At 41.0% G+C, this 16,300-nt stretch overlaps 1 protein-coding gene across 1 annotated transcript in view; it reads right to left on the reverse strand.

Annotated features, from left to right (window-relative positions):
* The window catches only part of mccc1 (methylcrotonyl-CoA carboxylase subunit), an 80,394-nt gene that overhangs the window by 7,544 nt on the left and 56,550 nt on the right, over positions 1 to 16,300 (reverse strand). The window contains exons 11-17 of the mRNA XM_063045668.1: positions 15,988 to 16,171; positions 15,738 to 15,847; positions 9,028 to 9,244; positions 8,856 to 8,942; positions 4,640 to 4,689; positions 3,339 to 3,476; positions 2,384 to 2,491 (exon numbers count right to left, since the gene is read on the reverse strand). Of these exons, the coding sequence (XP_062901738.1) occupies positions 2,384 to 2,491; positions 3,339 to 3,476; positions 4,640 to 4,689; positions 8,856 to 8,942; positions 9,028 to 9,244; positions 15,738 to 15,847; positions 15,988 to 16,171 (894 nt within the window). The remainder of the gene's footprint in view (positions 1 to 2,383; positions 2,492 to 3,338; positions 3,477 to 4,639; positions 4,690 to 8,855; positions 8,943 to 9,027; positions 9,245 to 15,737; positions 15,848 to 15,987; positions 16,172 to 16,300) is intronic.

Raw genomic sequence — 16,300 nt, forward strand, 5'->3', positions numbered from 1 at the left:
CACTGCAATGTCTAGTTCAAGCATTACTCCTCAACTTAAACATTTTCACTCTTGTTTTCAAATCCCTTCATTCCCTCATCTTTCACAATGTCCAAGACCCTTTGCAGTCCCCAGCACTTTAACTATCTACGTGCCTCCAACCTTAGCCTCATGCTCATCCCTGACTTTGGACGTTGCACAGAAAGTGGGTGTGCATCTGGCTGCAAAGGGATATAAACTCCATAACGTTTGCTACCTTTAGCTAATGCTTCCTTGAAATTGCTCCTTAAAACCTAGTATTTTGATATAGTCATTTGCCTTAGTATCTCATTACGTGATTTGATATAATGTTAGTATTCTTTCTTTATTATCTTTTTATTGATTTAAAAGGAACATAAGTACAAACAAGAGAATTATCTCAAACATATATATATCAATAACAATACAAACCAAGATTAAGGTAGACATGATCAAAATCATACATATTGTTAAGCTAGTATAAAATATATAATAAAAAAAAGAAAACAGCAATTCTCCTCTTATCAGTTCATGAAGAGGAAAGATGAAGAGGAAAGAAAAAATTGAATTTTAAATGAAGAAAAAAAAACACTTCACTATATAAAAAAACAAAAAAAAAGGATATAATGTTAACATTCTTATAAAATATTTAGGTCATTTTGCTCTGTTAAAGAGTTCAAAAGGCTTTTAGATGGACACATAAATATGCAGAGGGATTATTGACTTGTATAGGCAGAAGGGACTAGTTTAGTTAGGGTTTTAACTAGCTTGGCACAACATCCTGGGTTAAAGGGTCTTTTCCAGAGTTGCATATACACTACGTTCTATACAGAATCATAAAGTCATTTAACACTACAGTACAGAAACAGGCCATTCAGCCAGTCCAGTCTGTGCAAACTATAAATCTGCCTAGTCCCATCAACCTGCACCCAGACCATAGATTTCCATACCCTTCCCAACCACGTACTTATCCAAATTTCTCTTAAATGTTGAAATCGAACCCACATCCACCATTTCCGCTGGCAGCTTGTTCCACACTCTCACCCACCCTCTGAGTGAAGCTTTAAATATTGTACCTTTCACTCTTAACTTATAACCTCTAGTTCTAGTCTCACCCTGCTTCAGTGGAAAAAGCCTTCTTGCATTTACCCTATCTATACCCCTCATAATTTTGTAATACCGCTATCAAATATCACCCCTCCCCCATTCTCCTAAGCTTCGGGCAATTAAGTTTTAAACTATTCAACTCTTCGAAAACTCAGGTCCTCAAGTCCCGGCAACACCTTTCTAAATTTTCTCTACACTTTCAATCTTATTGCTATCTTTCCTGTGGACTGGTGACCAGAACTGCACACAATACTCCAAATGATGACCTCACCAACGTCTTGTACAACTAAACATAACATCTCAACTCCTGTACTCAGTACATTGATTTGTGAAAGCCAATGAGCCAAAAGGTCTCCTTATGACCTTATCTGCCTGTGGCGCCACTTTCAAGGAATTATGGATCTGTACTCCCAGAACCCTCTGTTCTAGCACACACCTCAGTGGCCTCCATCCACTGTGTAAATCTTACCCTGTTTTTATTCCTGCTAAAGTGCAATACCTTAACACTTGCCTGCATTAAAATCTATCTGCCATTTTTCAGCCCATTTTGCCAGCAGATCTAGATCACTTTGAAAGCTTTGATAGCCTTCCTCACTGTCACTATGGCCCCAGTCTTGGTGGCATCCTCAAATTTGCTGATCCAGTTCATCACATGATCATACCGATTACGTAAACAACACACCCAGCACTGACCCCAGTGGCACATTACTTGTCACAGGCCTCTAGTCAGAGAGGCAACCATCTACTACCACTCTCTGGCTAATCCTGATAAACTAATGTCTAATCCAATTTACTACCTCATCCTGAATGCCAAGCGACTGAAACTTCCTTATCAACCTCCCAAGAAGCACCTTGTCAAAGGCCTTGCCAAAGTCCATGTGGACAACATCCACTGCCTTGCCTTCATACACTTCCCTGGTAACTTACTCGAAAAGCTTCCTAAGGTTGTTAGACATGACCCACAAAGCCATGTTGACTATCGCTAATCAGTCCATGTCTATGCAAATACTTACATATCTGGTCCCTCAGAATACTTTCCAATATATTATAGAAATTGCTTGCTTCATACCTTGCAGTTCCTGGAGGAACCAATTCATAAAGGGAATTAGTTTCATAGGAGCCAACAGCTCTTCATAATAACTTTGTGGCCAGTTCTGGAAAATAGTCTAGAAAATGCATTTTTTCTGGCGGTTCAGTATGGAAAGTAATGTAGATCACTTTAACCCTGTCTTAAATGATACTTAGAGAACAACTTATCAATTCAAAGTCATAACGTTACCTTTTCAATAGTTCCAGTCATTGGTGCCACTGCTGCTCCCTCAGCCCCAGAGGCATCAATTCCAACTAAGTATTTTGGCACAGGTCTACTGAACTGTGCAGTCCCTTCCTAAAATAAAGATCAAAAACCATCAAACATATGCTGCAATAATTATATCTGGAATATAGAATTGGAACTTGGCAAGTTGTGCTCTCTCTCTCCCTCTCACTGGTGGGTTACAAGATTGTTGCCGATTCCCAGGTCACAGAACTTGGAAAAAAAAGTGGCACGACAGATTTTTAACAACGTAAATCAGCGCGTTGTTTTGTTATGTCTCCCCTCTTGCTGTGAAAGGGGACGCCTTTAATAGGGAGAGAGAGAGAGAAGGAGCCTGTAGCATGTAGAATTGTCAGAATGATTAGTTTTTGTTGTACTGCAGATCATGATATTTATTAGGGGTCTTACTATTGCTTGCTTGGTGGGTGGACAGTGCTGACGCTTTTTTTGTGGAAGTGGGTGGGGGTGGGGGTGGGGGAGGGTTGTTGCTTTGCTGCTGCTTGTGTGTCGGGGGGTGTAGAGGGGTTTGGGGTTCTAACATTTTTACTGTCACTCATTCTTTGGGGAAACTCCTGTTTTCATGGATGTCTGCAAAGAAAAAGAATTTCTGGATGTACATTATAGACACACACACACACACACACACACACACACACACGCACAGTTAAACTAAAAATAATGCAAAAAGGACATGTCTTTTTCCCTTTATTAGGGGGAGGGGAGAGAGAAAGAGAGAGAGAGAGACTGTAGCATGTTGAATTGTTGGGAGAATGATTAGTTTTTGTTGTACTGCAGATCATGGTCTTTATTGGGGGCTTTGCTAATGTTCGCTTGGTAGGTGGAGGGTGCTGATGCCTTTTTGCGGACTTGGGTGGGGTGGGGGAATATATAGACTAGAATTGAAAGAAGTAGCTCTTACCATTGAAAACAAGTGAACGCTGTTGTCTGTGATCACCACTTTAGATCTTGAAAGAATCCCATTTACTGAAGACTCCAAATATGTGGCATCTCCCTCTGTGTTAAGTTTCCCAAATACATGGAAATCCTGTCCATCAATCTGAGGTACAAGCAAAACTTCAAATTTAAATCTAACCTCTTATGTTTCAAGAGATTGATACAACAAACCATTTAACAATTCCAATTTTATCTTGAATTAACCCACAAATCTCATTTGTTCTTCCATTTTGATAGTGAATCATTCACTCACAGAATCAGAAGAGTCTGAGTTTGAATTATTCTAGCAAAGAGTCATCACATTTAAAGTATGACAAATGGTTCTTTCTACAATATTTGATTACATGGCTGCTACTGGATCTCAATGTTGCGTTCTTCCCTATCCATCTAAGATCATAAATATTAAAAAAAATCATTTTCTAACTCCAAAAGGAAGGTTAATGCACTTATCAAAAATAATGATTACATTAGGATATTGGATGGTTGAACAGTTGCCAAAACTCTTAACAAAATATTGCTGTTTGTTGCTAGTATGTTTAACTATACAACTGGCAATCTAACTTTAGGTAGATAACAAACAACTTTAACTAAAACCCCAAATCCCATTACAATTTTAAAATTATTAATCTTAGATTTAAAAGATTTCGGGAGAGGAGATCAAAGTTAAGATTCTCTAAAAATGACACCAATTAATTTTGGCCCCAGATTTGACATCAATTCTACAAGGAAAGTCATAATCAATATATAAAGAATTAAAGTAAACAATAAAAAAAGCAATTTAATTCTTAGAATAATCATTCAACAACAAATTGCAGCTCCAAAACCTCAAAGCTGCTTTAAGTTGTCCCACTGGGTAAATTCAACACTTGCATTATCATAGTCTTACAAAGCAGGAAGATTCAAGATCTACACTTCATTTGTATTATATTGATTAGTCAGTGCTAACAGCACATAACTTGACTTATTTGAAAGTTCATTTATGGATGCCATATTAATGGCTCCTAGGGTGGGGCAGATCATTCCACCAATGCTCATTGTCTATCTACACACACAAAAAATAACAACACAAATGTGGCTCTAGATTTAGCCTTGACCACTCTCAGAATGGGAAGAATGAGAAAATTATAAGGCCTCTCGGGAAGATAGAGAAATAGAATGGGTAAATGCAAAGAGAAAGAAGCACTTTATACCCATCAACTGTACCAACTGAAGAAAAATCTGTCTAACTTGACATTGCTTTTCAAAAACTCTCAATTATAAGCTCACCTGAATACTATAAGTCCCATCATTGTTATATGCAACTTCAATATTCATCCCTTGTTTAGGATGTTGGGGGAAGGAAGCCAAAAGAAACAAACACAAATATTAAACTCTGCAATGGTAATGCATTTTAAAATTATATATGTCAAGCCAATGCTCATTGAATAAAATATATCTTTTCTGATAAAGTACTACACTTTTAGATTCAGCTGTGTGGAGTTGTATTATTTGTACATTGTGGGAAATGTGATTATGACTACTAGGGTGTATATTTTAGCTTCATCCTGTAGCATGTATTGTATGTAGTTTGGGATATAAAAACAAGTTCAGAGTTTTGAAACAGATGACTGTTATTATACTGATAGTGGAGGTCATCTTACATAATCCAAAAGATTCTGGAATTGCAGATTAGAAAGTAACAAATATAACTCTATTTATGAAAAGAAGGAAAAATAAAACAGTGAGCTATTGACCTGTTAGTCAAATTTCGTAGTAGAGAAAATAATGTAACCTACAAGAAACACAGAAAATGCTGGAGGAACAGTAGGTCAGAGAGTATCTGTGGAAATGGATAAACTATAAACTTTTTGGGCCGAGACTGTTCATCAGGACTTGATGTCAATCTTAATGTAATCCATACCCAAGGATGTAACAGCAAAAACCATGAGAAGTAGGTCTGGACAGGGTCAACATATATTTATGAAAGGAAAATCATGTCAGATTGATCTGTTGGAGTTCTTTGAGAATGCAAATAGTAGGATTGATGATGAGGAAATGAGTGGACATGGTGTATTTAACTTTTCAAAAGGTTTTTAATAAGGTTCCAACAGGAGGTTGGTCAATAAGGTTAGAGCAGATGGAATTGGAGGAGAATATAAAAAATGCATTTCAGTCAGAAAGCCAAGAATGGGAATACATATTTCTCGGTGTGGTATGCTGTGACTACTCAAGTACTGCTGGAATTGTTGGATGGACTCCAGAAGTAACAGCATATGACTAAATCTAAATGACACAAAGGTTGGGGGTGTTGTGGATAGTGTGGAGGGCTGTCAGAAGTTACAGCGGGACATTGATAGGATGCAAAACTGGGCTGAGAAGTGGCAGATGGAGTCCAACCCAGATAAGTGTGAGGTGGTTCATTTTGGTAGATCAAATATGATGGCAGAATATCGTATTAATGGTAAGACTCTTGGCAGTGTGGAGGATCAGAGGGATCTTGGGGTCCGAGTCCATAGGACACTCAAAGCAGCTGCACAGGTTGACTCTGTGGTTAAGAAGGCGTACCATGTATTGGCCTTCATCAATCGTGGAATTGAATTTAGGAGCCGAGAGGTAATGGTGCAGCTATATAGGACCATGGTCAGACCCCACTTGGAGTACTGTGCTCAGTTCTGGTCGCCTCACTACAGAAAGGATAGAAAACCACTGAAAGGGTGCAGAGGAGATTTACAAGGATGTTGCCTGGATTGGGGAGCATGCTTTATGAGAATAGGTTGAGTGAACTCGGCCTTTTCTCCTTGGAGCGACGGAGGATGAGAGGTGACCTGACAGAGGTGTATAAGATGATGAGAGGCATTGATCGTGTGGATAGTCAGAGGCTTTTTCCCAGGGCTGAAATGGTTGCCACAAGGGGACACAGGTTTAAGGTGCTGGGGAGTAGGTACAGAGGAGATGTCAGGGGTAAGTTTTTTACTCAGAGACTGGTGAGTGCGTGGAATGGGCTGCCGGCAACAGTGGTGGAGGCGGATACGATAGGGTCTTTTAAGAGACTTTTAGATAGGTACATGGAGCTTAGAAAAATAGAGGGTTATAGGTAAGCCTAGTAATTTCTAAGGTAGGGACATGTTCGGCACAACTCTGTGGGCCGTAGGGCCTGTATTCTGCTGTAGGTTTTCTATGTTTCTATGTTTCTAAATCAATGAGCGGACCAAATGGTTTACTTATAAGTTTTCCAATGATATTAAACTAGATGGGAATGTCAGTATGGAGGATGGAAAGATGCTTGGGAATGTAGGGAAACTGAACGATTGGACGAGAATGTAGAAGATGTAATATAATGTGGAAATATGTGAGACTATCTACTCTGGAGCATAAAACAGTATTTGAAAGACAGAGTAATGATATTCAAAGGGCCCAGATATGTTTGGACACATTCACTGAAAGCAAACAAGAAAGTAAATGATGTCTTAGCCTTCAGTGTGAGAGTATTTGAGGAAAGGTTGGGAGAATGTGGGTGGTGTGCACTCCCAGATAATTGGTTAGATTGAAATTTTTCCAATATGTGAAGCTGTATCACCTGCACATGTACCAAGTATTGTGTCAAAAATCCTGCTGATTTTTTTTACTTGATTTTTGTGACAGCAAATTTTATTCTGTGTCTCAAATTTTTGGGTAGTGATTTGTGAATCCTATAATCCCAAATTACCGTAACTGAATCAAAATCAGCATCAGGTTTATTATCACTGTCTTACATGGTGAGAATGCACAGGATAGGAAAAAGCTGCAGAGGGCTACAAACATAGCCAGCTCCATCCTCCCCACCAACAAGGACAGCTTTAAAAGGCGATGGCTCAAGAAAATGACATCAGACATCCATCGTTAAAGACCCTCATCATCAGGGACATGCCCTCTTCTCATTACTACAGGATCCTACAGGTAATGAAGAGGTACAGGATCCTGAAGACCCACACTCAATGAAACAGGAACAGCTTTTTTCCCTTTGTCATCAGATTTCCAGTCAGTCCATGAACACTACCTCACTATTCCTTTTTATTTGCACTATATATTTATTTTGTAATTTATAGTGAAAGTTTGTCTTTGCACTCTACAGCTGCTACAATCAACAAATTTCAAGCAGCACACACAAAATGCTGGAGAAAATCAGCAGGTCAGGCAGCATCTATAGAAATGAATAAAGCGTCGATGTTTTGGGTCAAGACCTTTCTTCAGGATGAAATGGAAGAGGGAAGTTGCCAGAATAAAAGAGAGATATGGGGGAGGGGAGGAAGGCTAGCTAGAACGTGATAGTTGAAGTCAGGTGGGTAGGAAAGGTAAAGGGCTGGAGAAGAAGGAATCTGATTGAAGAGGAGAGTGAAGCATCGGAGAAAGAGAAGGAGGAGTGGAAGGTGGAAGGACTGTTTGGGGCTCTGAATGAAGGTGAAGGAGGAGGTGAATGCAGGTGTAACACTTCAGCTGCTTGCAGGGTTAAGAGCAGGGAAGGAGATGAATGGACAAGGGAATCACAGGGAGGGAGCGATTGCTGGGGAAAGTTGGGGGGTGAGGGAAAGTAAAGGTAGGTTTAGTGGCAGGAATCCTTTGCAGATGGTGAAAGTTGCAGAGGACGTTTTTGGATACAGAGATTTATGGGCTGGAACAAGAGGAACTTTTTCACTGTTAAGGCAGCGGGAAGATGGGGTGAGCGTGGATGCTTAGGGAAATGGAGGAGATCCGAGTGAGGGCAGCATCAATGGTGGAGGAAGGAAAACTTCATTCGTTGAAGAGGGAAGAGATCTCTGATGTCCTCGAAAGGAATCCTGGGAATAGATACAGTGGAGGCAAAGAAGATAGAAAAGGGAATAGTATTTTTACAGGAGATAGGGTGGGAAGAGGTATAGTCAAGATAACTGTGGGAATCGGTAGGTTTATAAAAGATGCTGGTTGACAGCTTGTCTCCAGAGATGGAGTCAGAGATATCGAGAAAGGGGAAGGAAGTATCAGAAATGGACCAAGTGAATTTAAGGGCAGAGTGGAAGTTAGTGGCAAAGTTGATCAAATTGACGAGCTCAGTATGGGTGCATGAAGCAGCACCAATGCAGTCACCACTGTAGTGGAGGAAGAATTAGGGAGTATTGCCATTTAAGACAGTGACAATAAGACTGATTCTGATTTTACACTCTAATTGAACTACCAAAGATTTTGACAGTACAATGTGCCCACTAAACCTGTGTCTAGTCAGACATCTCAGATCGGTGGAGAGGAATGGCTCTATGCTGCCATGGTGCCTGTTTTTGAGCACAAGCAATTGTGTTATCAGGATTATTTCTTATAATGCTATTTCGAACTTTGACTAGCTCTAGTATAATAAAGTATTATTTTATTACGTCCCGTAGGGTCTTCTGCCCTTAGGGAGCAGACAATCTGAAAATTATCCACAAAAAAGATAAATAATGATCTGAGACTAAAGAATCTACACCAACAGTTATGCTGGTCAGATATTACTTACTATTCTGTTCTTCAAGCAATGTAAGATTTCGTCTGTGCACAATATTTAATCTTCTTCCACTGCTGTGTGCAAATGGTGAAAATGGATCTGTAAGATTATTCAGAAAATAGTAGCTGTAAGCATGATAGAATTTTATGTAAGTTTGAACATGCAAATTACAAGATGCTCTTACCATGTGAAAGTGCTCTGAAAGTGTTTGTTTGAATCCTTTCTTGTAGTATTAGAGCAAGTGCTGCCTGACACAGAGCAGTTTTACTTGTAGCTTCCTTCGCTGGGAACAGTCCATCATAATGTTGAGGGATAAAATTTGTGTGTACATTTCCAGCCTCAAATTCTGGATGAGCAGCCAGGTTGAACAAGAAATTTATGTTTGTGTTCAAGCCCACAATCTGTCAGAAACAGAATCAATCAACATTCAACGGACTTGTGCATCCAGAACTTCCAGTCAGTCATTCTTAAACAGATAAAGTTGAAATGACTGAATTCACTGATGGAGTTTCAATTTGAATGATAAATAACATTAAAACACAGCAGCAATAGTTCAGTAAATAAAATCAGTATAGTTGTAGATCCAACCTTGGTTTAAAATGTGAAATTAAAATATAACATAAAAATATAAATTCCATAAAACATAGAGCAAAGCATAAACAAAATGCTGGAGGAACTCAGCAGGTCATAAAAACACAACAAGTGACAATCATCCACCTTCTAAATAAATTCAAAAAAGATGAATTGATGAATTATAACTTCTGCACAAATTCTTCAGATTATAGGTTTTCATACTAATGTGAACTCCAAAATTCAGATAAGATGCTACTTAAAACCAGAACTTTGGTCTGTAGAGTACGTCTTTAGACCATAAATCCAGGGAGCAGAATTAGTCCACTTGGCCCTTTCAGTCTGCTCTGTCATTTGATTACGGCTGATTTACGTTTCCTTCTCAATTCCATTCTCTGATCTTAGAAACATAGAAAATAGGTGCAGGAGTAGGCTATTCGGCCCTTCGAGCCTGCACCGCCATTCAGTATGGTCATGGCTGATCATCCAACTCAGAACCCTGTACCTGCCTTCTCTCCATACCCCCGATCCCTTTAGCCACAAGGGCCATATCTAACTCCCTCTTAAATATAGCCAATGAACTGGCCTCAACTGTTTCCTGTGGCAGAGAATTCCACAGATTCACCACTTTCTGTGTGAAGAAGTTTTTCCTAATCTCGGTCCTAAAAGGCTTCCCCTTTATCCTCAAACTGTGACCCCTCGTTCTAGACTTCCCCAACATCGGGAACAATCTTCCTGCATCTAACCTGTCCAATCCCTTTAGGATTTTATATGTTTCAATAAGATCCCCCCTCAATCTTCTAAATTCCAATGAGCATAAGCCTAGTTCATCCAGTCTTTCAACATATGAAAGTCCTGCCATCCCAGGAATCAATCTGGTGAATCTTCTTTGTACTCCCTCTATGGCAAGGATGTCTTTCCTCAGATTAGGGGACCAAAACTGCACACAATACTCCAGGTGTGGTCTTACCAAGGCCTTGTACAACTGCAGTAGTACCTCCCTGCTCCTGTACTCAAATCCTCTTGCTATAAATGCCAGCATACCATTCTCCTTTTTTACCGCCTGCTGTACCTGCATGCCCACTTTCAATGACTGGTGTATAATGACACCCAGGTCTCGTTGCACCTCCCCTTTTCCTAATCGGCCACCATTCAGATAATAATCTGTTTTCCTGTTTTTGCCACCAAAGTGGATAACCTCACATTTATCCACATTAAATTGCATCTGCCATGAATCTGCCCACTCACCTAACCTATCCAAGTCACCCTGCGTCCTCTCAGCATCTTCCTCACAGCTAACACTGCCACCCAGCCTCGTGTCATCCGCAAACTTGGAGATGCTGCATTTAATTCCCTCATCCAAGTCATTAATATATATTGTAAACAACTGGGGTCCCAGCACTGAGCCTTGCGGTACCCCACTAGTCACCGCCTGCCATTCTGAAAAGGTCCCGTTTATTCCCACTCTTTGCTTCCTGTCTGCCAACGAATTCTCTATCCACACCAATACCTTACCCCCAATACCGTGTGCTTTAAGTTCGCACACTAATCTCCTGTGTGGGACCTTGTCAAAAGCCTTTTGAAAATTCAAATATACCACATCCACTGGTTCTCCCCTATCCATTGTACTAGTTACATCCTCAAAAAATTCTATGAGATTCGTCAGACATGACTCTCCTTTCACAAATCCATGTTGACTTTGTCCGATGATTTCACCGCTTTCCAAATCTGCTGTTATCACATCTTTGATAACTGACTCCAGCAGTTTCCCCACCACCGATGTTCGGCTAACCGGTCTATAATTCCCCAGTTTCTCTCTCCCTCTTTTTTTAAAAAGCGGGGTTACCTTAGCCACCCTCCAATCCTCAGGAACTAGTCCAGAATCAAAAGAGTTTTGAAAAATTATCACTAATGCATCCAACAGGAATTCTGCAGATGCTGGAAATTCAAGCAACATACATCAAAGTTGCTGGTGAACGCAGCAGGCCAAGCAGCATCTATAGGAAGAGGCGCAGTCAACGTTTCAGGCCGAGACCCTTCCTTAAGCACTGTGGGATGCAGACCGTCTGGCCCTGGGGATTTATCTGCCTTTAATCCCTTCAATTTACTTAACACCACTTCCCTACTAACATGTATTTCCCTCAATTCCTCCATCTCACTGGACCCTCTGTCCCCTACTATTTCCGGAAGATTATTTATGTCCTCCTTAGTGAAGACAGAACCAAAGTAATTATTCAATTGATCTGCCATGTCCTTGCTCCCCATGATCAATTCACCTGTTTCTATCTGTAGGGGACCTACATTTGTCTTAACCAACCTTTTTCTTTTCACATATCTATAAAAGCTTTTACAGTCAGTTTTTATGTTCCCTGCCAGTTTTCTCTCATAATCTTTTTTCCCTTTCCTAATTAAGCCCTTTGTCCTCCTCTGCTGGACTCTGAATTTCTCCCAGTCCTCAGGTGAGCCACTTTTTCTGGCTAATTTGTATGCTTCTTCTTTGGAATTGATACTATCCCTAATTTCTCTTGTCAGCCACGGGTGCACTACTTTCCTTGATTTATTCTTTTGCCAAACTGGGATGAACAATTGTTGTAGTTCATCCATGCAATCTTTAAATGCTTGCCATTGCATATCCACCGTCAACCCTTTAAGTGTCATTTGCCAGTCTATCTTAGCTAATTCACGTCTCATACCTTCAAAGTTACCCTTCTTTAAGTTCAGAACCTTTGTTTCTGAATTAACTATGTCACTCTCCATCTTAATGAAGAATTCCACCATATTATGGTCACTCTTACCCAAGGGGCCTCTCACGGCAAGATTGCTCTTCCTCAACCCTTCCTCATTGCTCAATACCCAGTCTAGAATAGCCTGCTCTCTAGTTGGTTCCTCGACATGTTGGTTCAAAAAACCATCCAGCATACATTCCAAGAAATCCTCTTCCTCAGCACCCTTACCAATTCGATTCACCCAATCTATATGTAGATTGAAGTCACCCATTATAACTGCCGTTCCTTTATTGCACACATTTCTAATTTCCTGTTTAATACCATCCCCAACCTCACTACTACTGTTAGGTGGCCTGTACATAACTCCCACTGGCGTTTTCTTCCCCTTAGTGTTATGCAGCTCTACCCATATCGATTCCACATCCTCCCGGCTAATGTCCTTCCTTTCTATCGTGTTAATCTCTTCTCTAACCAGCAATACTACACCACCTCCTTTTCTTTCATGTCTATCCCTCCTGAATATTGAATATCCCTGAATGTTGAGCTCCCATCCCTGGTCACCCTGGAGCCATGTCTCTGTGATCCCAACTATATCATATTCATTAATAACAATCTGCACTTTTAATTCATCCACCTTGTTATGACTGCTCCTTGCATTGACACACAAAGCCTTCAGGCTCGCTTTTACAACTCTCTTTGCCCTTATACAATTATGTTGAAAAGTGGCCCTTTTTGGTTTTTGCCCTGGATTTGCCGGCCTGCCACTTTTACTTTTCACCTTACTACTTTTTGCTTCTACCCTCATTTTACACCCCTCTGTCTCTCTGCACTGGTTCCCATTCCCCTGTTGTGAACTAACCTCCTCTCTCCTAGTCTCTTTAATTTGATTCCCACCCCCCAACCATTCTAATTTAAAGTCACCTCAGTAGCCCTCGCAAATCTCCCCGCCAGGATATTGGTCCCCCTAGGATTCAAGTGTAACCCGTCCTGTTTGTACAGGTCATGCCTGCACCAAAAGAGGTCCCAATGATCCAAAAACTTGAATCCCTGCCCCCTGCTCCAATCCCTCAGCCACGCATTTATCCTCCACCTCACTGTCGCGTGGCACAGGCAGTAATCCCGAGATTACTACCTTTGCGGTCCTTTTTCTCAACTCCCTATATTCTCCTTTCAGGACCTCTTCCCTTTTCCTACCTATGTCATTGGTACCTATATGTACCACGACCTCTGGCTCCTCACCCTCCCACTTCAGGATATCTTGGACACGATCAGAAATATCCCGGACCCTGGAACCAGGGAGGCAAACTACCATGCGGGTCTCTGGACTGTGTCCACAGAATCGCCTATCTGACCCCCTTACTATCGAGTCCCCTATTACAACTGCCTCCTCTTCCTTTCCCTACCCTTCTGAGCTACAGGGCCGGACTCTGTGCCGGAGGCACAGCCACTGTCGCTTCCCCCGGGTAAGCTGTCCCCTCCAACAGTACTCAAACAGGAGTACCTATTGTCAAGGGGCACAGCCACCAGGGTACTCTCTATTACCTGACTCTTCCCCTTCCCCCTCCTAACCGTGACCCACTTGTCTGCCTCCCGTGGCCCCGGTGTGACCACCTGCCTGTTACTCCTCTCTATCAACTCCTCACTCTCCCTGACCAGACGAAGGTCATCGAGCTGCAGCTCCAGTTCCCTAACGCGGTCCCTTAGGAGCTGCATCTCGGCGCACCTGGTGCAGATGTGGATGGCCAGGAGGCTTGGAGACTCAGGGGCCTCCCACATCCAGCACCGAGAACAAGCTGCCCTCACACTCATACTTCCCCTGTCCTCAAATAACAACAAAAAATGAATACCAAACCTTCCTCGCCTCGCCCGTTTCCGCCTAAGCCCGTTGAGCCAAAGCCCTTAAACCTTCACTCTGCTCCCAGCTCACTCCGCAGCCCACAAACTACGCTGCCCGCTGTATGAGGCTCTGTTCCTTTTGAATCTTCCGCGCTTCACTGCCCGACGTCACACGCCTGCACAGTCCCGCCTCTCTGAACGCCGATGGTAAAAAAAAACCGAAAAATTCAAAACTGGCTTCCTCCGCACTCCCGCTCCGATTCTCAGACTTCTTTCTTCGAATTAAACCCGAAGCAGGATTTCTGTCCTTTTAAATCTTCGGCACTTTACTGCCCGACGTCACATGCCTGCGCAGTCCCGCCTCTCTGAACGCTCTGATCTTCTCCCCGTAACTTTGCTACACTTACTAATCAAGAACTTATCAATCTCCACTTTAAATATACCTAATCATTTGGCTTCCACAGTGGCTTGGCATTGAATTCAACACCCTCTGGCTAAAGACATCTCTCCTCATTACCGTTCTAAAGGGACATCCCTTTATTCTGAAGTTGTGCGCTCTGGTGCTAGATTCTCCCACAAGTGGAAACATCTTGTTCACATCCACTGTATCCAGGCCTTCCAGTATTTGGTAGGTTTCACTAGGAGAACATCCCATCCTTCTACATTCCGGCATGTACAAGCCTAAAGCCATCAAGCACTCCTCACATATGAGGTACTTCATCTTTGGGATCATTCTTGTAAACCTCCTCTGGACTCTCCCCAACGTCAATAAATTGTCCCTTAGATATGGGGCACAACACTGCTCACAATATTTTAAAGTCTGTGTCATTCTATTGAAGATTTATCCAAGAAACATGGCTTATTATTTACATCACATTTAAGCCAAATTCAGGGAACAAAAATATCCACGTTTTTCTCTCGATCCTTTCGCACAGGTCTAAATTATACAATTGGAGCATGGTAGAGGGGAAGTTTGTTACCCCAAATCTAGATTTTTGCAGAGAAGTTCATCAAGATAAACATAATTATTTATTATTATTTGTTAAATCCACATAATGTCAAGGCCCAGTATTTTTTTAAAAGTGATATTTGTTTATACTAGTACAAACAAATTAATAGACAGGTTGAGCTGAAAATCAGCTGAAGAATTCATTGGGAACCATCTATCAGCCATTCAGACCTTTTCACCTTTAAGACTTCTACACAATATCAAAATCCGAGACAAGCCGGAAGTCACTTGCCTTTGCATCCACCATTGAATCATCAATACACTTTGCATTTTGGCCCTCAGCTTTCCACCAATCATATAGATGTCGAAATATAAAACCGGTGACTATTCTACACCATCATCTTAAGCCATAAAATTCAATTGCTTCAGAATTTTTAAAATCCAGGATTTGCTATGTTTTGCTAATTAAATTTAACAGCTGTGAAGAAATTTGTCTTTGCTAAATTATGCATCAAATTGTACACTGACTTATTGTTCTACAGTACTTTTTGGCAATAACTCAGAGTTCATACTTCGACGCTGCTGTGAAATTAAATAGGGAAACGATGTGAACCATTGGTAAAAAAGAATAGGGATTGCAGTTAAGTCTTTGTCTGAAAGTTATTCCTCTTCCTCTTTTTAAAATCACAGTATGAACAAGTGGGTTTGTGTAAATAAGATCTCACACCAAATTATCTTCCCCTAGCAGTGGTAAATTAAAACATACCAATGATCATGGAGGTCTCTCACAGCAAAGACTGCCAGAATACTTACGTTGTACTGACGCAAACAATATTTTAATTTATTTAGTGCTGCTGTGCGGTCATGTCCCCAAACCACCAGTTTAGCAATCATTGGGTCATAATACACAGAAACCTCATCACCTGAAAAAAGATATGAGTAAAAAAACCTATTACTTTCGAAATAGACTTACAAGATTCTGTAATAAAGGCAGTGCTTGGAATATTCAAGTTGGGCAGTACTTGTGTACAAATAGATTATATCATCTGTGTGTTTCCAATACCTTGTCGGACTCCAGTCTCAATTCTTGTAAAAGCATCTGGTACAGGCGTGGACAGATGCAGCAAAGGACCTGCTCCGGGCATAAAGTTGTTGTTTGGATCTTCAGCATAAATTCTTGCTTCAAATGAATGACCTTTGACAGAGAGTTCTTCCTGTGACATAGGAAGCTTCTCGCCAGCAGCAACCTGAAGATAAGTCAATGTATTGTTATTCATAGTCATAGTCATACTTTATTGACCCCGGGGGAAATTGGTTTTCGTTACAGTTGCACCATAAATAATTAAATAGTAATAAAATCATAAATAATTAAATAG

The sequence above is a fragment of the Mobula hypostoma genome, chromosome 4 (assembly GCF_963921235.1).
Source record: "Mobula hypostoma chromosome 4, sMobHyp1.1, whole genome shotgun sequence".
NCBI lineage: Eukaryota > Metazoa > Chordata > Chondrichthyes > Myliobatiformes > Myliobatidae > Mobula > Mobula hypostoma.